The 23,056-nt window shown below is 42.6% G+C and overlaps 1 protein-coding gene across 6 annotated transcripts; it reads left to right on the top strand.

Moving 5' to 3' along the window:
- The first annotated feature begins 655 nt into the window (after positions 1-655).
- Positions 656-23,020, top strand: hdlbpa (high density lipoprotein binding protein a). Of its 6 annotated transcripts, none has more exons than XM_074636519.1 (28): positions 656-858; positions 4,011-4,082; positions 7,762-7,894; positions 7,988-8,157; positions 11,008-11,223; positions 11,307-11,513; positions 11,620-11,835; positions 11,922-12,128; positions 12,219-12,326; positions 12,417-12,521; positions 13,457-13,535; positions 13,639-13,778; positions 13,866-13,970; positions 14,061-14,174; positions 15,187-15,273; positions 15,359-15,490; positions 15,581-15,799; positions 16,405-16,626; positions 16,722-16,940; positions 17,062-17,200; positions 18,191-18,366; positions 18,442-18,546; positions 18,641-18,775; positions 19,724-19,867; positions 20,087-20,266; positions 20,415-20,531; positions 21,352-21,492; positions 21,590-23,020. In XM_074636519.1, the coding sequence occupies exons 3-28, from the start codon at positions 7,801-7,803 to the stop codon at positions 21,677-21,679; spliced, it is 3,867 nt and encodes a 1,288-aa protein (XP_074492620.1). In that variant the 5' UTR covers positions 656-858; positions 4,011-4,082; positions 7,762-7,800; the 3' UTR covers positions 21,680-23,020. The 6 variants fall into 6 exon arrangements, with proteins under 6 accessions (XP_074492620.1, XP_074492619.1, XP_074492618.1 ...); XM_074636518.1 differs by having other exon boundaries at positions 18,182-18,366; XM_074636517.1 differs by having other exon boundaries at positions 18,173-18,366.
- Positions 23,021-23,056: the final 36 nt, after the last annotated feature.

Genomic DNA, 23,056 nt, shown 5'->3' with positions numbered 1-23,056 from the left:
GTGCACACTACACACTGCAGGAGAGTTAGTTTAGCTCTGAGAATACAGTATCTAGTGAATGTACGGTGGACGTTTGTGCAGAAATAACTGCTGCAGCTCCTCCAGACCAACAGAGGTTTCCCATGTCTTGTGAAGTGACGAAGCTCCGCAGCGAGTAACATTATCGTCTCCGACCGGGTACCGGTGTCCGCGGTCGGGAGGCTGAAGCAGGAAAAGCTAACACTAGGATCAGCATTGATCATGGAGAAACCTCCGTCTGGTCAGCTAACATTACTGCCAAGCAGGTGAAATATAGAGTGATATTGTGGTTTTAGCTGACGTGTGTCGCCTCACTGTTTTGAGTGATGCTCGTTCATGTCTATGTAGAGCGAGCACAAGCGCGTGCCTGACGCTGACTTTAGTTGACTTAACGGCCACAGGTGTCGCTGTTAACAAGCAATTCTGAATCTTACAAACAGCCCCTTTAAAGTCTGAAAAGACACTGTCCCATATTAACAGCCTAATAAATTAAAATTAAATTTGCCAACTCATCTGGTCTTTTGTGTGTATAAATACTCTCCTCTACATGTGATTTTAACACACAGCCTTGATTTGGGCCAAGACTGTCTAGGAAATGCAACCACATTTTTTATCTTACATCTGATATATTTACATGCAATGTCATGCAAAGTGAGAAGCTGAACAAGCCTCTTGGATATGAGAATAAGTTGTGTGTAATCGGACTCTCCTCCGTGACGTCGTGGGATGTGATTGGTGGGCGGCTCTGCTATATATCCGTCAGCCTTCAATCCCACCTTCTCGCCAGTGGAATTTCATCTCAGCTTCTGCACCTTCAGGGCAGACGAGAACATAAACCAAGTGAGTACTTCACAGTTTCCTCCTGAATATACCTGCATTACCATCACACACATAACCTCTACCTGTCACATACGCATGGTGGAGTGGTACTAGTAGTGGAGCCGGTGTTTCTTGGTGAACCTTGATCGGTTACAGTGTGTTCTGGCCTGACTCCGTGTCAGCTCTCCTCTCTGCTCTCTCTGCTCTCAGCTGTATGCCTACGTGGACTTAGTAAGCTAACATGTAGCTAATGCAGCTAATGCTACACTTGTACTTTTTACCACCGTGGTAGCGCGCGCTAATCTATATAAAAACGACATGTACACGTGTGTGCCTGTGACAGAGGTATCATATGGGTTTAATCTGCAATCCTCTGCTATCTTTAGTGACATTATCTGGCTGAAAGGTGCAGCTAGAAGTTGTGTGTGAGTGAAGCCGAGCTAGCTCCGTGCTAGCCGAGCAGCTACGTGTCACAGGCAAAGTTTTTAGCAAGTTTGCTAGCTAGCGTTAGCTCGGAGGGTTCACAGCTAGTAATCCACGCTACAGGGATTTCACTACCTCTACTAGGAGACTCACATATTCACTAAACATCCTGTGTTATGTTACTCTCCCTGACTGGTACATTGTGTCTCGATTATCAGGACGTTTTCATGGTTGTTAGCCGACATGACGGCAGCTAGCTCTATGTGTGTGATGTGTTGTTGGCAACTGTCTGGCTGATTAGTTAACTTGATATCGTGTTAGCTAACACTCACACTAACCAGCGACTTAAACCCTTTAATCTGGGGATTTGTGTGTAGCTATATCACGATATATAGGCTGGGAGGGTTGTAATGCTGCAGCTAGTAGCGTTCATATACGTTTAACTAGCAGCTCGAGACGAGCACGTCAGCGTTAACCTGAGCACAGCTCAGTTAATCACCTCCTAGGTTAGATAAGAGGACGAACGAATGGTATTAAAGCCTAGTTGGTTGACTGCTTTGTGTCGTTGAGACTTCTCTGAGTCTGAAGATCGTGACTAATTAGTAGTTATTAAGTCACCAGTTTTAAACGCAAAAACTGCATCCATGACATGGTTAGTTTGAGATAAACAACCTGGTTATCACTGTGTTGTAATTCACACGTGTTATTATAAGACATGGAGTTACTCTCTCTGTTCACTGACTGCTGCTGTGGAAATGGGCATTAATATGATTAGTTGCTTTAATAATGTTAAAGGGAACAGGCCATATGCTGTTGTCTGTGCTAACACTACTACTAATAGTTAAATAACCAATTAACGTTACTAAAAGTAAAGCTATTTTGTTACATATTTATTGTCTACTTTATAGATGTTGAATATGCACAAAAAGGGTCTCTAACCCCTTACCAAACATGGCAGCCTGTGCACACCTTAGTAGTAACTTAAACCCATGTCTAATACCATACTGGAGTGAGAGAAAACTGGTAATGCCAGTGGCAAACTAATAAAATATATTCAAATGTATAATGACTCAAGCACAAAGTATCATGTCATGCAAACCATACAGTCTGTACTAATCACACCCTTTTAATGAGAAGGATTTATTGTGTGGTTTTTGTAGTTGCTTTAATAATGTTAAGGGGAACAGGCCATATGCTGTTGTCTGTGCTAACACTACTACTAACCAAATAACGTTACTAAAAGTAAAGCTATTTTGTTACATATTTATTGTCTACTTTATAGATATTGAATATGCACAAAAAGGGGCTCTAACCCCTTACCCAACGTGGCAGCCTGTGCACACCTTGGTAGTAAGTTAAACCCATGTTTATTAACATACTGGAGTGAGAGAAAACTGGTGATGCCAGTGGCAATCTAATAAAATATATTCAAATGTATAATGACTAACGCACAAATTATCATGTCATGCAAACCATACAGTCTGTAATGATCACACCCTTTTAATGAGAAGCATTTAATGTGTGGTTTTGCCCGCTCTTGCACAAGAGAACAATGGCCTATGAAATTTACCTGGTTCCCCCATATGAGCTTCATTAATTGTCAGGTCTGCCCTCCTATCTGACAGGGTAGTGTCCAATTATAGAGGCCAGATGCTTGTCAAGGAGCTCCAATGGCACCTATACTTTACTCGAGTCCAGTAATGCGCTTCTTGGCATCAACTTTATCTGAATACTTTAATTTCTGGATGGTTTCAGTTGTCTGAGGTGGCAGTATGGCAGTATTTTTCCCTTCTGGTCTTACTAGAGGCACTACTATCAAAAAATATACAAGTTCTATACCTCAGCAACAGCTGCTTTTGTTTAACGCTCTGAGTGAAGTTGAATTTGTATACGCTGTATGATGTTTCCATTTAATGACTGTTTTCAGCTGTTTAACTAATAACTAGGGATGCACCGATTCGACTTTTTCAGTCTCGATACCGATACCGATAGCGATACCAATACCGATACCTGTGCTTTGGGTATCAGCAGATGCAGAGTACCGATCCGATACAGTGGAAGTGATTAGGATCATTCTTTTATATGTAAAGCAACATCTGGCTTTGCTTAAATATTGCTTTCCTAACTGTGTAAAACAAAATGTAACAAATAAATACACATTTATTCGTACATATATACATGTATGTAGATACAAATTTTATGAATTGTTATTATTTGTAAAATAATAAATCGTACACCAACAACTTGGCAAAAAAAAATCTTAAAAAATGAACAGGTATTACAATTTAATTATAAACCTTTTTAATGCAGCAACAAATTTGTCAAAACATAAACAGGAATTACAATTCCAGTGTATGATTTATATAGTATATAAACATAGAATTAAATTGAATAGATTGGCCCCATTGTCACCGATTATTATTATGTCACCAGTTATTTGAGTCAGTATCGGCCAGATATCCGATCCGGGATCGGTGCATCCCTACTAATAACTCTTATGAAAAATATCCACTATATCCTAACCAGTTTTAGTTAATGGGATACAAGGCTCATACACATAAGCAATATTTCAAATTGATCATACAGATATTTTTGCAAATTTTATTTTTGTGCACACATAATAACCCTGTAGTAGCCAGGCTGTGCAAAGGATTTTGAAGCTGAAATATTAATTTCTTTATTTTTCTTTGAAACTGCGATGCCATCCTGGTTATTTCAATACAACTGATCCCTTTTTCTTTTGTCTTTAGGCAAAAGCTGGCAGGCTGACGGGAAATTGCATCTTTACAGGACGGATAATCTGGTAACTGACCATTTAGCTGGTAAGTTGTTAGACTATTAGCATTGTAAATGCTGACACTAATACCATCTTAAGCAATTAGCAGCATACAGTTTTGTTTACCCTAAATGGGATTCTGCCCACCCCAACCACTGCTTGAAAATGGTCCCTGTAGTAATTATGTATAATTTAAGATTGTGGAGTAGAAAGTTTCAGCACTTTGGCTGAGCAAGTTTGCAAAGATGTTTTATGTTTTCTCGCTGACATTTAGCACCAGTCAATCTGGTGTCCATCTCAAAAAGTTTAGAGAAGTCTGTCATGTCCGTAGACTGTTTATGTAGATGGAAGACGCGTCTCCACTTCCTCCCACTGTACAAAAGAGAAGCTAAAATATCCCGCATACGGGAGCTGCCATCTTGATATTTTGACGTCATTTGGAGCCAGAGTCTGCGCAGTAGTGGACGGGGGGCTGGGCTGTGTCTGGGTCCCGCCCACACACCCGCCCGAGCCAATCACAGGCCAAGCACGGCCTCAGCTTGCCAGCAGGCGCTACCTAGCTTCTACGTTAGCACCACGGCAGCTGTTTTGCTAGAAAGACACAAACACTAACCATAACATCTATAGAACTATGTTCATGATCAAATTGACACATGTTTTATTACAGACCTGTGACGGTTATGGAAAGTTAAAGTTCTGTCTCCTCTCTCGTACGATTATATACGGTCTATGGTCATGTCTGCCTTTTGAATTTTTGCCAACCCCCCTGTTGGATCTCCAAAGCAAGCTGAGAAATGTAGCCATGACATGAAAAAGACAACTTATTTTGTCCCACTATCCTTTTAATCTATCAAATATTGTAATGGAGTACATCATTATTTTAACTCAAAATAAGCTAGATGTTCTGGAGACTTGTTGAAACATTGGTTTTATAGTTCTTGACTTCCACTTTGCGAGGGTATTTCTCCAAGTTAAAGCTGGCTGGAAAGGCTATTGTATGTTCAGTCTCTCAATACACCTGGTCCTTTCTAGAGGAAATAATAGTGCTAGTCATCACTCTGAAAACCATTCTCTGTTTAAGTGTGTTGCAAACGTCAGACTGAAACTGACACGTTAAATTTAAATGTGCAGTGTAACCGGTTAACTAATTTGCATAAAGCAAATATGTAACCGGGTCCGTTTAGCTTTGGCGTGGCTTTGTTTTGCCCCATCCTGGATGACTTTCATGTGCACCTTCTCTAGCCACAAAAATGTCAACAAAGCAGGGACGGCCTACTTAGAAAATTAAATTACAGCTGTTCACATGCTCACACAATAAGGAAATCCATACCAAATGTATAAATGTAGGCTATTCGCACACTTGAATTGGCAGCCGGGTCGGCAAACAGTAATGAGTGCTGGGCAGAGCAGCCTTAAGTTTATGAAGCCTGACAAGGAAGAGGCCACTGAAAGGGTGGTCTAAAATGTGTAAGGGGGGAAACTGCCTGATACACTGACTACTACCAAGTTGAAGCTCGAAGGGAATTTCCTTCAGTTGCCTGGTCTAGGGGAAAAACTTTTAATATCAACAAGTTATCTGTGGCATCTGGGAGTCTGTCCATGCTTTCAGATGAATTTCAGGCATGCTTAGGGGCAAAATCCACCATAAAACAATTCACATTCCTCTGCTTTTGTTGGCCAGAAAAACAGAGCAGCGAATCTTGATGATATATTGAGTTTCATCATTGAAAGTGAAGCGGAGTCAAGCTTTAGTTGGAGCACTCGTTTCTTTATTTCCCCACTTTGCAGAGCAAAAATAATTAATGGAACTCAATCAACACTTCCAGCTTTATATAAGTCAGAAAAAAATCAACACTGTCTTCAAGCTTTATATCAGTCAGAAATCAAAATAGCTGTAGGCTGTCTTTTGTAAATGTCATAGATGAGAGGATTGGCTTTGTGCTATCTTTCTTGTAAAGAGTTATTCATGTTCAAAGACCCAAGACAGGACATCTGAGTTTTCTGTTGGTGGGGTTTTTGCTTTAATCCTATCCAACATGGATGTACAGAGGGGTCAGTGGGGGAAAAATCCTCTTAACCCTGCAGCCTGCTCACTAGGTTACACTTCTTAGAATAGCACCGGACAAAGACAGTTGAACAGAAGACAAACTGGTTTCTTCTAGAAACAAAATGTACTGTAGCTGTAGCCCTGCCCGCACCAGTGTTTTCTTTGTGGTGCCAAGCCATTATATCTTTACTCAACACTCCGTCTCGGCGTACATTAACACAGTGCTGCTGCTGACATGGTAATGTGACAAGAAGTGTGATTATTCCTTGGGAGACATGACTTCTTGTGATAACGGTAGATTAGAAATCCCAAAGTCCACCTATGATAAGATTGTGTAATATGCTAAACATTTGCATGTGACACAAGTTCAGAGGATAATTCCTTTTTTTTCCACCATTCAAACTGGGACCATGTTTATCTAGTTCTAGCTATCATGACAAATGAGTGTGTGCAAAACTCAATTTCTTAATTAAATTCTGAGCCTATCCTATCCTATGTCACTGCTGATATGTGCAAAACCTACAAGGAACAATGACTGGTTAAATCCAAAAAGTGATTACAACATGTTGGTGTAACCCAGGTTTGCAATAACACAATACAAATGAGAGTGATGAAGTGTTTATTAATCCAGTGGTTCCCAACCTCTGGGTCTGGGCCCCCCTTAAGGGGGGTGCCAAAGATCACAGGGGGTGCGCCGCCATGATTTGTCTGCTCTGACGTTGTCTAAATTAGATTTGCTCATGTATAACTAAAATCATAATAACACACTTACTGGATAATTTATACAAAAGTATGTACTGTATTTAAAAGTATTTAAAAATATATGTTTTTGCTACTTAGTAGCTAAATCTAACAAAATATTCTGCTTCAATTCATATTTGTTGGCGTTTAGCCTTTCAAAAACATTTTCACTGCAGTCAAAAACCTATTTACTCTCATGCTTGCTGCACACAAAGGGAGGCCTGCACCTGTATTAACGTGTCTAACGGTCTAGCGGCCATCTAACAACACCATAAATTCCATTTATTTAACCACAATAACAAAAAACTATTTAGGCTCTAACACTATTATGGAAAATTAAGTCATTAAAAAAAAAAAATCACATTCTATATCTGTGAATCCATCAAGACATCATCACTGTATTTATGTTTACAAAACTTACGAGTTCTATTCATTAAAAAAAAGTTGATTTAATTCAAAAAGACTAACTCATTTAATACACCGATTCACTGAAAAACTAGTACAAAAAGCTACTGTCTACAGCTAACCTGTTATTTTAACCAATCATCTAATAATCACTGAGGTTATGTAGGCTCTATGCACCTTACATGCAGTTGATTCAGACCAAGATCTGTATGTATAGATTATGGGCCTTAATGTCTGTCACCTGTCCTGGAAAATACATCTATCAGCTGTTTTTGATTCATATTACATTTCTTATCTAAACATGCCAGGCCTGTTTAGATAAAATACAGACTAGGCCTATATTTATTTATTTTTTCTCTATAATTTCACTTGAAACTGTTATGTTCATTTTGTACCAGAGTTCTTCATAACATTTGAAAATACTCCTTACTTTTCATTTGTCAAATATTTAATTCATACAGGAGTAAACAAAAATAGGCTTTACCATGCAGTTATTTCAAACCTCTGAAAATAATGCAAACTTTTCTTGCAGTGGCACACTCGGACTCTGTGTAAACGTGGGATTTTGACCATGAGCTCAGTCGCTGTACTTACGCAGGAAAGCTTCAATGAGCACCGCAGCGGGCTCCTGCCGGAGCAGGGCGCTGGTGGTGGTGGTGGTGCTGGTGAGTATTTTGATTTTTAAGGTTGACCTTGATTTGTAAAATGCAATCACAAAGCCATAAGTGGACTCATCTGTTTTGTTTTCTTGTGTTCAGCTGCTGCTGGGCCAGGACCCAGTGCTGTAGAGGAAGAGGACGCTCTTCCTACCTACAAGGATGCCTTCCCACCTCTGCCTGAGAAGGCGGCCTCACCTGAGGGGACCCAGGAAACTGCCAACGCCTGGACTTCCAAGATCCGTCCTCTCAAGTCGTCTGTTATCACCCAGGTATGATATTTCAAAGTTACTAACACATGAACTGAAAAAAGTTTGCTGGTTATTGTATGAATACGTATTGTAATTTACTGATTGAGTTTTGTGTTTTTATGCCTCCGCACTGGCGATAACCCTTGCATCATGTTGTCGGGTCTGTCCGGTCCATTCTCGTGAACGCGATATCTCGGGAACGCCTTTAGGGAATTTCTTAAAATTTGGAACAAACATCCACCTGGACTCAAGAATGAACGGATTAGATTTTGGTGGTGAAAGGTCACTGGCCTCACAAAACAGGTTTTTGGACATAACTTAATAATTCATATGCTAATTATGACAATTTCACACAAATGTCTAACAGGATAAAATGATTGAAGTGAAGACATTTTGGAGAGACATGGATGTAAACTGCAACTTGACTTGTTGGCGGAGGCATACAACCGCGAGGCAGGAATTCTAGTTATTTGTTTTCCTGGTGGAGGTTGATCTTACTCCCACATCCACCTTCTTCTACTTCTTCAGTTGGTGGTATCCTACATTTCCTAGAATGCATTTCACCATTTCTTAGAGAACATGCGTCAACATGTTACATTAACTACGGGCCTTTCTCAAACCGCACCCTTCTTTTACGGTGGAGGGTATAAATACAGCGGCAAGCTTTGGGGCGAACTCCCCTCTCTCCGGCGAAAACTGTCGTGACGTTTCCTAACCGGGGTTTCGTATCAAGCGGAGGGGATGTGCAAAGGTTCACAGTATTAAAAAGAATATGGAATATACAGAGAAGGTAAAAATCCAAAACTTTAAATTTGCTCTTTTGTAAACATCTTCTTGTTTTTAACTCTGATGAGTAACTCTTATGAGTGAATTCAATTTTAAATGTCTATCTTAGTTTGAGCAGTTTACGTTTGTACCGGTAGTTGCACGTAACTTACATTTATACGGAGCGTGTTCCATGAAGAACACAAAACAATGTTGCACGTGGCCAGTAAGTCTGCATCAATGCAGGCTCGCTGTTATATAACGCACTTCCACTCCCCGCTAATTGGTTTGGGATGGCACTTAATATGGCGGACAATGGAGTGGATGTGGGTAGGGAGAGAGGGTGTAGTAGGGGATTGTTTGAGAAAGGCCTTATGTGAAGGTGGAGAGAGTGATAGAAAGAGCAGGAGACTTTTTATTGCCCTGTAGGACAGGATGCAATGTGTCTTACACTACATCGAGCCACATGTTGGTGTTGAAGTTCCATTGCCCTGAGTACCCGCGCAGGTGTTTTCAGTTAATCTGGCTGTTTAGACCTCTGCTCAGGATGAAGGTGGGCAGAGCTTTGCTGGGAATTATGAGGTCACCAAATCAAGATTATCCAAAAGGGAAAAAAGGTGCAAGTTGACCTGCCTGAACAGGGCCAGTGAGCACAGTCTGTACAAGCCCACGTAGTCCTGAGGAAAAGGGTTAATCAGGCAGCAATAATTAAAACCACCTGTGTTGATGTACCACAAGTGTTTTAATAGAATGTGAAAGAATTCCTGGTTTTAGTACAAGTCCTTTTTTAGAGAATACTAATTGTGAGAACTGATCAGTTTCCAGCTTTTTAGCCAAAGAAACCTTTTTCACTGCAGACTTTTGTAATAGCAGGAAAAACACAGGTCCAACTAATAACATTAACTATGGATGGAAGTGCCTCGGTATACCATGACAGTGAGCTAACCTTGCACAACACCAGGGCAGTGTTAGTTAATGTTATTAATCACTGCCGTGTCAAAATGTCTGCTGTAAAAAGGCCTCTTAACTAAACATTAGGGTAAAGGAATGTATACCATACGGTACAATAACATGCTACTGGTGCCTCTCACATACTCCCAGTCTGGGGGTCAGGAGCCCTAAAGGGTCCCAAGATGGTTAAAGGTATATGAAAGAAAAGTTTTAACTTTAACTTTTAGTTAGGGCTGTCAAAGTTAACACGATAATAACACGTCAACACAAATTTGTTTCAACAGCACTAATTTCTTTAACACATTAACGCATCTTGCTTGAGTGAAGATACTGGTATGATTTGAAACTTAACTAAACCTAAGGAATCTATTGGTACCTACCATGTCATGCTAGCTTGTCGAGAAGGAGGTTAAATAACGCTCCAAACTTACGCTAAATTTTGGCGAGGAAAAACTGGCGTGGCCATTTTCAAAGGGGTCCCTTGACCTCTGACCTCAAGATATGTGAATGAAAATGGGTTCTATGGGTACCCACGAGTCTCCCCTTTACAGACATGCTCATTTTATGATAATCACATGCAGTTTGGGGCAAGTCATAGTCAAGTCAGCACACTGACACACTGACAGCTGTTGTTGCCTGTTGGGCTGCAGTTTGCCATGTTATGATCTGAGCATATTTTTTATGCTAAATGCAGTACCTGTGAGGGTTTCTGGACAATATTTGTCATTGTTTTGTGTTGTTAATTGATTTTAATATATTGACAGCCCTACTTTGAATTCTTGTTACATCTTGGATGCTTTTACTTTTTCAGGCCTCTAAAAAAAAAAAAATGAAAACCTCAATGTTTGGTTGAACTTTTTAAAGTAAGGCCATAACTTCTGAAGAGGTGTCAGTAGACTGAGCTTCATTTTAAGGGGGCACAAAAAAGCCGGAAATCGCAATCTTTCAAATTCTTCTACAGCCTGCATCAAATCGTCACACCTGGTGTGAATGCATCATTAGTTCGGGGGTTGCTGCAGCTAAACAATCCACCGTTTCAAACCATGCGTTTCTTTTCAGTGCCAATGGGTCTCAACCTCTATCAAAGCAATCCTGATGTAACAATTGTGCATCACATCAAATTGACTTTTTCCTCTTTTGTTTTTCTACAACTAGGTTTTCCATGTGCCACTAGAGGAGCGCAAGTACAAGGACCTCAACCAGTTTGGGGAAGGAGACCAAGCGAAGGTCTGTGTGGACATCATGCACAAGACCGGAGCCCACCTGGAACTCTCCTTGGCTAAAGATCAGGGTCTCTCCATCATGGTTTCTGGCAAGCTGGACGCCGTGATGAAGGCCCGCAAGGAGATTGTGTCCCGACTGCAGACTCAGGTCAGGAGATGCGCCTTTTGTTGATGGTAACTGTATTAATAGTTGAAGACCGTAGTGCCAACTGTTCATTTGAACCCTAACAGGCCTCGGCTACTGTCGCCATCCCCAAGGAGCACCATCGCTTTGTCATCGGCAAAAACGGGGAGAAGCTTCAGGAGCTTGAGCTCAAGACTGCCACCAAAATCCAGATCCCACGACCCGACGACACCAGTAACCAGATCAAGATCTCTGGTACCAAGGAGGGCCTGGAGAAGGCCAAGCATGAGATCCTGCTGATCTCTGCTGAGCAGGTAATGTTTCTCCAGAGACAATCAACTCACTCCACTGACATATACATCGCAGATATCACAGCTTTAGGATATAGTTTCATTTCCCCCCCCCCTACTCTTTTTTTAGGACAAGCGTGCTGTGGAGAGGGTGAACATTGACAAGGCGTACCACCCATTCATCACCGGCCCCTACAATAAGCTGGTAGGAGAGATGATGCAGGAGACCGGTGCCCGCGTCAATGTCCCCCCTCCAAGCGTGAACAAGACGGAGATTGTCATCACTGGGGAAAAGGAGCAGGTGGCCCTTGCTGTGACTTTAATCAAGAAGGTTTATGAAGAAAAGGTATGCTAAAATCAAAATGATTACAAGATCACACTGGTATGAGGAAGCTTTAAACTAACTGCTCAACGAACCTTTTTGTATTGCAGAAGAAGAATGCCACCACCATTGCGGTGGAGGTGAAGAAGTCTCAGCACAAGTATGTGATTGGCCCCAAGGGAAACACCCTGCAGGAGATCCTGGAGAAAACTGGCGTCTCAGTCGAGATCCCACCCTCTGACAGCAGCTCAGAAACTGTCATCCTTCGTGGGGAGCCGGACCGTCTGGGTCAGGCCCTCACTGAAGTTTATGCCAAGGTGAGGAACGTTTGAAAATGATCTAGCGATGAGCTTTTTACATAAGTAATTGTTAAAAAAGTGACTTAAAGAACTTGTTTCCTTTCGCAGGCAAACAGCTACAATGTTTCCTCGGTCTCAGCTCCTTCTTGGCTTCATCGTTTCATTATTGGCAAGAAGGGGCAGAACTTGGCCAAGATCACCCAACAAATGCCCAAGGTCTGTTGAATTCTGAATTTCTTAACTATAGCAATTTAAATACTCCTTTTTTAGATTTGTAACTTATTTATTCATGTATGTTGCATTCAGGTGCACATTGAGTTCACCGAGGGAGAAGATCGGATCACCCTGGAGGGTCCCACCAAAGACGTGCAGATGGTGCAGGGCCAGATTGAAATCATTGTTACAGATCTGGTGGGTATTGAGTTACATATACAATGTATTGGACGTAGACCCAAAGCCTGATTGCAAATCAGAAGGGGTTCTTCTAATGTGAGTGAGGGTCATGTGTGAGAAAGTAGATTGTGTAAAAGGAGGACCTAAACATGGTATTTTCTGGTATGGATTTCACGAGAACCAATACTTTGGTCCAAGTCGATGCCAAAATTCTGAAAACGTCACGGTACTCGTTTTTCTACAGTACTGTAGGTACTGTCACGACTCGAGAGTAACGGCGTCCCGTTGTTCCGGGGACGATAGAAAAAGTTGAGGACGCAGTGAACTCACTATCGACGTGTTCAGGGGACGCACACAATTTTTTTCCCCCTGATAATGCTGCATTTTGTACAACAAATCCTTGTTGAAATCGGCAGGACGAGAGCTAGTTAATGTTAGCTGTTAGCTCCGTGTAGGACTGCTGCTTACCGGCTGCTAACAGCTAACGTTAACTAGCTCTCCTCTGGCTGATTTCAGCACAGGGGGTGCCATTATGATGTGTTCAGGTTCTATTCAGTGAACATTCGTATTGGGAAACGGTAATCTTGTAGTGTAATGTAGTTTTTGGCGAGGGACTTGAATGAATCCAGTTGAAGATGTTTTTTTTTTACAGCAGTCTAAAATAGATGATGGAGAGGGAATTATGACCTGTTTAACTTTCCTAACAAAAACCTCCAGTATGCAAACTTTAATAGGAGTGGATGTTGAAGTACTTACTTACTTTTGTTTTTTACCGTGGTATTGAGTTGGGTATCGAGAATTGTAAAATTTCACTGGTACTGTTATCAACTACTAAATTTCTGCTATCGTGACGTCCCTACTTTATGGAGAGTGAAGCAATTTCAACAACACTTACAAGCTACAGTTGATATATTCCAGTGATTTTAATGTTTTTGTTGACTTTTACCCAATAGGTAAACCGCATGGACTACACGGAGATCAGCGTGGATACCAAATTCCACAGACACCTGATTGGAAAAGGAGGTGTTAACAGTAAGTAACAATGTGGCTGTCAATAGAATGATGTATCGAATTGCAACAGTGCAACAAAAACTGGATCAGCGTTCTCAGACCATACATTTTATTTTATTTCTAGTCAACCGCATCAAAGAAGCGCACAAGGTGACTGTCCGTATCCCCCCCGACAATGAGAAAAGCAACCTGATCCGTATTGAGGGGGATCCCCAGGGTGTACAGGAAGCCAAGAAGGAGCTGCTGGAGCTTGCGTCACGCATGGTGAGTACAAACTCGGGGTTCACAAGTGAGCTGCTGCAAATTGGATCCCGCTGTGCCGTTAACTAAATATACCGTCTTATCTCGCAGGAGAACGAGCGTACAAAGGACCTGATCATTGAACAGCGTTTTCATAGAGCCATCATTGGCCAAAAAGGGGAGAAGATAAAAGAAGTGCGGGACAAATTCCCAGAGGTGAGTTGGGAACTGGTGGTGGTGGTGCTTTGTCTGTACTGAATCCATTAAATGTGCCTTAATAACTCTATATAATCATATTTATTCCAGGTCATCATCAATTTCCCCGACCCAGCACAGAAGAGCGACATCGTTCAACTTAGGGGCCCACGGAATGAGGTGGAAAAATGCGCTAAGTTCATGCAGAAGATTGTGGCTGAAATGGTAAATCTTAACTCATGTTAAAGGGATAGTTCGGGTGTTTTTGAAGTGGGGTTGTATGAGCTGCTTATCCATAGTCCGTATATTACCTACAGTAGATGACGATTGGCACGCCCACAGTTTACAGAAACCGACAGGAGTTACCGAACGGGAGCAAAGCAATGTACTGCTGTGGATGTGGCCGGCAGCAAAACATATTTCAGACACCTAAAAGAAAGACCCACATTAAAAAAATCAATATCCGTTTAAGTGTACGCTATATTTAGAATATTTTCACTGCTTTACCTTGCTGTGAGACAGCCCTTTCCGACGGGTAACTAAAGCCGTTGTATCCATCTATGCTCTTGCCAAAACCACCAGACTTCATTGAAATAACCTGTAATTTTACCTTGCAGAAGACAGGGGTTGGCTGGTTTACCGCTGCCTCAATCGGTTAGTTTGTTTGTGTTATTGTGTAACTTTGGTGAATCTGAACTAACCAAAGTCACACAATAATATAAACAAACTAACCGATTGATGCAGCGGTAGACCAGCAATTCCTATGTTCTGCAGCGTAAAATTACTGTGTTTTTCAATGGAGTCTGGTTGCTTTGGCAGGAGCATCAATAACAGCTTCAGTTCCCTGTCGGACACATAGACTGTATAGCTCTCACGGTAATGTAAACCGGCGGAAATATTCTAAACATAGCGTACACTTAAACTGATAACGATTTTTTTAAGGCGAGTCTTTCGTTTACGTAGCTAAAATATGTTTTGCTGTCGGCCCCGTCCACAGCAGTACATTGCTTTGCTTCCGTGCGGCAACTCCTGTCTGATTCTCCAAACTGGGGGTGTGCCGACCGCCATCTGCTGTAGATAATACACTGTTTATGGATAAGTACTTCATACAGCCTCACTTCAAGACACTTGAACTATCCCTTTTTAAGATATTATTTTAAAAGATTGTTTAATTTGGCATCCATAACTACTTTAGTGTAGTTGAGTGTTAACTCTCGGGGATTCTTTTTTTTGTCAGGTGGAGAACGGCTTCTCTCTCTCAGTCCCCATCTTCAAGCAGTTCCACAGAAACATAATTGGAAAAGGAGGCTCAAATATCAAGAAGGTACTGCATATTTAAAACAGAATTTCTGTAGTTCATTGAGGTCTTCGGGGGTGTCCGTGTTTGACTTGACAATTTTGCTTTCTAGATTCGGGAGGAAACTCTCACAAGAATTGACCTGCCTGCTGAGAACAGCAACTCAGAGATGATCATCATCACAGGCAAGAAGGCGAACTGTGAGGTCGCACGGCAACGCATCCTGTCCATTCAGAAGGAGCTGGTAAGCTCGTATATTAGTCTCTCCAAAGCTTTAGCAGATGGGGGTCCAAATCTAGTACATATGCCTGATTTAATGTCTTATTGTGTTCAGGCAAACATCACAGAGATAGAGGTGTCCATTCCCTCCAAGCTGCACAACTCCCTGATCGGGTCGAAGGGCCGCTTTGTGCGCTCCATCATGGAGGAGTGCGGCGGCGTGCACATCCACTTTCCCACCGAGGGCTCAGGGATTGATAAGGTCACCATCCGAGGCCCCTTAGAGGAGGTGGAGAAAGCCAAGCAGCAACTGCTTGCCTTGGCAGAGGAGAAGGTTTGTCTAAATGTCTCTAGATAAAAAGTTGAACTTCTGTTGACCTTGCTAAACTGGCAGCCATTAGAGAGGGGCGTAAAAAGAGCTGCTTCTGTGCCTCATCGGTCGTACATTAGCACATGCTGAGAGCTCCTGTCAGTGTCCTTTCGGCTGTCAGAATAAATACAGCGAGCTTGTGCATAGTTGGTAATCAAAATGAAGGCTGAAATTTGTTTAGCCTGCTGCTATTTTTCTCCCTCAAGATTGATCATGTTTAGCCCATTAAAACTTCAAATCGGAGGGTTTGAGTTTCAGTCGAGCATGAAGGAATTTTCCATCTGTTATAACTTTGAAATAAAGGTCTTATTGATAACATTTTCATGTAGACAGATAATTAAAAAAAAAAGAACACATCTACAGAGCTTTTAGAGAGATGCTGAATAACATTATTGCTGGCAACCACTTGTTGTGAAGTAAATGCAGTGGAACAGGGGAGGAAGAATGCGACATCTAGTGGCTGAATATTAATAAGCGCATCTTTTGTGCTGACCTTTTTTTATAATTTGGGGTGACTTGTAATAGATTTTCTCGTCGTAGAAATCATTTTCTAAATGTTTTTTCTTCAGCAAACGAAGAGCCACACCGCTGAGCTGCGTGCGAAGCCCGAATACCACAAGTTCCTCATCGGGAAAGGTGGCGGAAACATCCGCAAGGTTCGCGACAGCACCGGGGCCAGGATCATTTTCCCCACCGCGGACGACAAAGACCAGGAGCTCATCACTGTGGTTGGCACTGAAGAAGCAGTGCGGGATGCCACGAAGGAGCTGGAGGAACTCATCAAGAGTTTGGTAAGGCTCCAAAATGAGTTTTGAACACAACAGGACGAGGGCTTTGGTTGTCTTACGTTGCCTGAATTTTAAATGTATTTACTCTTTGGTTGCAGGACAACGTCGTTGAGGATACTATGAACGTTGATCCAAAGCACCACCGCTACTTTGTGGCTCGCCGCGGCCAAGTCCTCAGGGACCTTGCCGATGAGTACGGTGGCGTGATGGTGAGCTTCCCTCGCACGGGTACCCAGAGCGATAAGGTCACCCTCAAAGGAGCCAAAGAATGTGTGGAAGCAGCCAAAAAGCGCATGCTGGAGATTGTTGAGGACTTGGTTAGTAGATACAGATTTCTTTTGCTAAGATGGTCTTTATTGTTTGTGTTTTTTTCTTCTGTTTGAAATGTAACCGATTTGCCTCCTTTTTTTTCTCCAATTTGAACATCGTCTTTTCCAGGATGCTCAAGTGACCATTGAGTGTGTGATTGCTCAGAAGTTCCACCGTTCTATCATGGGTCCAAAGGGCTCACGCATCCAGCAGATCACTAGAGATCACAATGTACAGATCAAGTTCCCAGAGCGCGAGGACCCACAAGGTAAACGCACGATCGATGTGAAGACTTATGCTGTGTTCAGACCAAGAGCGACGCACATTCTTTGCCTCGATTTACTCGCGCAGGTTTGACCGCAGGTATCATTTGTGTTCATTCGCGCTAGATGCGCCAGAGAGGAGAAGGAGCTTGTCTCCATAGATACCAACAGCTTTTCTTTCTGCCATTTCGGTCATGAACCACAGGAAGAAATAACAACTGTTACTGCTTTAACATGTCGCTACTGTGGTATGAACCCAAAATAAACGATTGTCCTGTGATTTAATTGTAAGAAACAGATCAAAAGGATGCTGAAATAACTACGTAATAATGCTGATTTGTAGAAAGTCTGAATTCATGCTTTGTCAAGTCTGTCCGCAAGACGACAAGCAAACAACTTTTAAATTGCTTGTTTTCTGAATGGACTTTGGATCGATCATTGCCAGGTTGCTGCTATGCAGCTCCTCCATCAACACTCAAGATAAAGTCATCCAGGCATAAATACAGCAGTGACGTTGTTTCTACCATAGACAGTGTATGGTTTATACACATACATTTATACACAGAGTTTGGTCCGGTCTCTGTACAGATATGATGTACTATCGTAGCTCTGGGTGCCCACAGACAGCTACAATAATTTTTTTAAGGACGTCAGTGACGACAGGAGGAGAATCTCAACACTGATAGGCTTTTGTGACACAGCGTCACGCCAATCAAATATTTAAACTCTTGTGAATGACGCAAATTTTGCATGTTCACGTCGCGCCATTTGTGTCACCAGGCGTGAATTTGCATCTATTCGCCTCTTTGCATTGACTATGTATGTAATTGCGCCACGCAAAAATACTTCGCTCTTGGTGTGAACACACCATTAGGAATGGATTCCTTTAAATTTAAAATGTTCTCGTCAAATTTTGTCTGATTCGCAATTTCCTTACCTTTTTTTGGCAGCAAATGCAGCAAATGCAGCAAATGCAGCAAATGCAGCAAATGCAGCACCTGCAGCACCTGCAGCACCTGCAGCACCTCCTGCAGAGGCCCCCATTCAGGAGAATGGCGAGGCCACCGAAGAAGTGAAGGAGCCCGTCGATCCAAATGCACCCAAAAAGTGCGACGTGATCGTGCTTTCCGGACGCAAAGAACGTTGCGAGGCTGCTGTGGAAGCACTGAAGGTTAGCATTCATAATGGAGCTCAGATTTATTTCTCCAAATTGTTGCTTTGTTCCCTAACCGTCTCCTCTCCTTAGGCCTTGGTTCCTGTCTCCATTGAGGTGGAAGTGCCTTTTGAGCTTCATCGTTACATCATTGGACAGAAAGGAAGTGGAATTCGCAAGATGATGGATGAATTTGAGGTGCGTGTTACAGACTTTGTGTTGGCACAGGGATGCACAATGTATTTCTTTATTTTGCTTTCTAATTCAGAGTGACTCCACTTTCTGCCTCCAGGTTAATATTCAAGTGCCTGCTCCTGACCAGCAGTCTGATAAAATCTCCATCACCGGCTTGGCCAATCACCTTGACCGCGCCAAAGAGGGACTCTTGGATCGCGTCAAAGAGCTGCAGGCCGACCAGGAGGATCGGGTTAGTATTGTGTGGAGAACTTGAATGTATACACGCTGTGAGAATTTTGAAGCCAAAGTTCTGAAAACGTATAACGGTACTCGTTTTTGTACAGTACCGTAGGTACCGTCAGGGCTCGAGGAAAATGGCGTCCCATCATCTTGGGGATTACGGGAGAATATGTGTTGAAATCGGCAGGAGGAGAGCTAGTTAACGTTAGCTATTAGCTCAGTGCAGGACTGTGCTGCTTACCAGAAGCTAACCTAGAACAGCTAATGTTAACTAGCTCTCGTCCTGCCGATTTCAACACGGGAGGTGCCATTGATGTACATTAACAAACAGCACTCAGGCTCTATTCAGTAAAGATGTATATAGGGCGAAGGTAAATTCTAACGTTATCATGATGTGTTCAAATATAATCTTGTAAAATGTATTTTTTTGGTGAGAAACTTGAATAAATCCAGTTGTGTTGAAGGAGATGTTTTCAAAGCGATATAAAATAGATAATAGAGAGGGAATTATGACCTGTTTAACTTCCTAACAAAAACCAGTATGACAATGGTAATAAAGGAGTGGATGTTAAAGTACATGGGATTTAATGTTTTACTTTTGTTTTTGACCGTGGTATCACATGGTGCAATTTCACTGGTATTGGTATCAACTACTAAATTTCTGGTGTAGTGACATCCCTAAGCTGTTGTATTCAGAATTTACTCGTGTGTACTGGTGTGGGGGGGAGGGGGAGGTTTTCACTTCTGCTGAACTCTTCGTGCTGGAAGTGACTGCAGCGTAGATGATTCACATACTCTCATGGAGTAGTTAAGTTATCTTTGAGATTACTTTAAAGGCCACCCTCATGATAACACTGAGTGAGGAAAGAGCTTATTCATTAACTTTTTAAAGAGTCATGTGTCAAACTCGCAGCAGTTCTAACCCAGAGTATTGTTTACATCATCAACCTCTCTACAGGCACTCAGGAGCTTCAAGCTGACCATCACTGTGGACCCCAAGTATCACCCCAAAATCATCGGCCGCAAGGGTGCCATTATAACAACCATCCGCACCGAGCACGACGTTAACATCCAGTTCCCGGAGAAGAATGATGAAAACCAGGTAGAGCTTTCCTTTTAATTATAATCAAAAATGCTGGGGGTAAAATATGAACCCTATGTACTCCCTCAGCCCAGCAGGTGGTGCTAAATTACCAGTTCATATCATTGCTACGTGAGAATAATAACTATTTTAGTTACCATCATAGATATTATGATGGCAGAATAAGTATGTTTTTTTTTTCTTCCATATTGTGTTAAATCTGCTGCTGTTTCTCCACAGGATCAGATTACTATTACAGGGTATGAGCACAAAGCCATAGCAGCACGAGATGCCATCCAGGGGATAGTGGATGAGCTGGAGGAGATGATCTCCGAGGACATCACCCTGGACAGCAGGGTGCATGCCCGCATCATCGGAGCCCGCGGCAAGGGCATCCGCAAGATCATGGATGAGTTTAAGGTGAGGCTGCTGAGAGGACGGGGAAGTTTCTCATCAGTGGAATGAAACAAAATAACACTGAAAAGCCAGAAGTAGCACATTTGATAGCAATGTACTTGCGCTGTGTTTTCTAACCACTAAGCCACCATTTCCGCTTCATCTTTTTCAGGTTGATCTCAGGTTTCCCCAGCCTGGAGCTGCAGACCCGAACCTTGTGACAGTCACAGGTCGCCCTGAGCTTGTGGATGAAGCCATCGACCACCTTCTTAACCTGGAGGAAGAATTCGTAAGCTTTTTGTTTGCATGATACCTGTTCATTTCCTACAGTAGATGGTAGAAATGTCTGTAATGACAGGCGCCCCCATGTACTGTAACTGCGGGTTCACATGAGCCGTGGAATAGCCACGCTACGTTAAGAAGCCTGGTTGTTCACACCAGAAGCACATTTCTCTGTGCCGGTCAACAAGCCATTCTGCTCCTCTGCTGTTTACTATAGAGCTCTCTCTGTCTCTGTCTGTGTAGTGTGTCTGCTCATCTCTTTCTCTCGCTCTCTGTTTAGACACAACTTACAAATATGTGTAATAAGTACGCAATTAAAAAACCCACGATCACAAACAGCAGTGACACTAGGATATTTCTAATAAATACAGCGGATGGATTTTGAAATGTGATTGGAGGGGAGGAACTGGGAGGGAATCGGAGGAATTAAAACTCCGGGAGAACAGCAGGGAGAGAGGGGAGGGAAGTAGAAAGCGTTCATGGGATGCATATTTTATCATCTTATCAGAATCGGATCATTTATATCACATATACTGTACTGTGTATAGCACTCTGTGTGAACAGATCAATTGATTTACATAGGCGCCGAAAGGTCACGGGCAGCGCTTCTCCGAAAATCACGGCACTTCCGCAGCGCTTCCGTGGCCTATGAGAACCTGCTGTAAGGCTGCCCGGGTTCGAATCCGACCCACAGCCCATTTCCCGGCTTTCTTCGGCTGTACTATTTAATAATGGCAAACAATCTTTCAAAAAAAGAATGAAATGGCTGTAATATTTACGGTTTCCTAATTAGCAACTGATAAATTTCGTTGTGCCACTTTTGCCAGTTGGCAGATGTTGTGGAGAACGAGTCCAAGATGGCCTACATGAGGCCTCATGGGGGCAGCGCCGCTGCCATGGATGAACAACGTGGTCCATCCAAAGGCTTCGTGGTGAGGGAGGCTCCCTGGACCACTGGCAACGAGAAGGTGAGCATTTCCCCCCACAAGCACGACACTGTTAGAAATTAGAAGTGGTCACACCTTCCTCTCTTAATCCCTGTTTTTTTTTTCTCTCTACTTTCAGGCCCCCGACATGAGTAGCTCTGAAGATTTCCCCAGCTTCGGAGCCCCAGTGGCAACCAAGAGCTCTCCCTGGGGACCGAAGCGCTTCTAAGCCACGCTGCTACAGATGGGCCTGAACTAAACCGGACACAATCTCCCCCCCCCACCTTCATCGTCCCTCCTCCTCCTCCTTGACCCGGACTGACCGCTGACCCTAAAAGTCTTCAGTTCTGAGAATGTCATCCTTCTCTGTGTACTTCTCCTGGTCTGCCCTCGCAGATTCATCAGTCTAAAAGTGCTTTCAGATACTGTAATTGACTCGTGAGCTTTGTATCTGCGTTAAATAATGCTGTCTTACACTAAAAAAAAAATAAGAAATGTGACAGATGTTGCGGTTACAGTCTGACATTTAAGTGTTGATTAGACCTGACATTTCATCGTGGTTTGAACTGTTATACCAAATTCAGTGGTGGCCAGACATCAGTTTTTTGGAGCTGCCCTTATCTTAGTTGCCTTCGCAGGGTGGGGTAAAGGGATTGAATTACTGCCGGTGACCAACAAGAGGTCAGCTGTTTCAGTAACTCATCCCCCCCCCCCGCCCCTCCCCACCGCCTGCTTTACTCATGTAGCTGAGTGAAAATTGTCAGTCGTTAGCCCTCGAGCACACCGTAGTGGTCGTCCTCTGTCACATCTTTCCATTTTGCTTGTTAACTGTGCTTCTGTGAATATGGTCGAGTAGTGGCACGTACCTTGTAGCCTTATGAATTGGTAAACATTACTAAAGGGGGGGAGGGGGTGGGAAGCGGGGAAGGGAGGTTTCAGCCACTGCAGAACGGCAACCCATTCAAACTGCCAGATGCTTGGAGATCACGCCAGAACTAAACTTCTTACAACACTAGGCCTAGAGCTCCAACGCATCAACACTAACCGCCGAATGAACTCTTTTGACATTCAAAAGCAAATCACTATACAAAAATATAATGTTTGTGAGCAAAACAGCAGACCATCTCGTGCCAACTATCCGTCTAGTGATGTCCCGTGTTAAACTCATCCTCTGTATCGGGTCAGTGTCCAGTCCCTTTGTCTTCCAGTTGCTATGCAGATTGTTCTGTTTAAATAGCAATGGCCCTTTTTATCAGCCTTACAACTAGAAAGATACAAACCAGGTAGAGATGATGTCTAGTTGCATTTTTAAACTGGAAGGTATGTTTAATGTTCCTCTGAAAGCTCTCGGAACATTTTCCCCCCGCCCAGTTCTTGTAATTAGTTTAATTTTGCCCGAGGAGGGCAGATTTAGCTTGCTAGCTGCTAATTCAACATCTTGCATCAGCCTACCTTGGTTTATATCCTCCTAGCGTTGAATGAAAGATTATGCAAATACCATTGAAGTGAACGGTTACGGATGACACTGGAAAAGAAATTGTCCAAAAAGTCAATAAAAATTGAAAATCTCTGTTGGGTTTCCTTCTCATTCTTTTGTAAATAGAAA

Source organism: Sebastes fasciatus, chromosome 5 (genome assembly GCF_043250625.1).
Source record: "Sebastes fasciatus isolate fSebFas1 chromosome 5, fSebFas1.pri, whole genome shotgun sequence".
Classification (NCBI taxonomy): domain Eukaryota; kingdom Metazoa; phylum Chordata; class Actinopteri; order Perciformes; family Sebastidae; genus Sebastes; species Sebastes fasciatus.
Note: the sequence above shows the minus strand (reverse complement) of the source record. Positions and strands in the feature narration are given on the sequence as shown.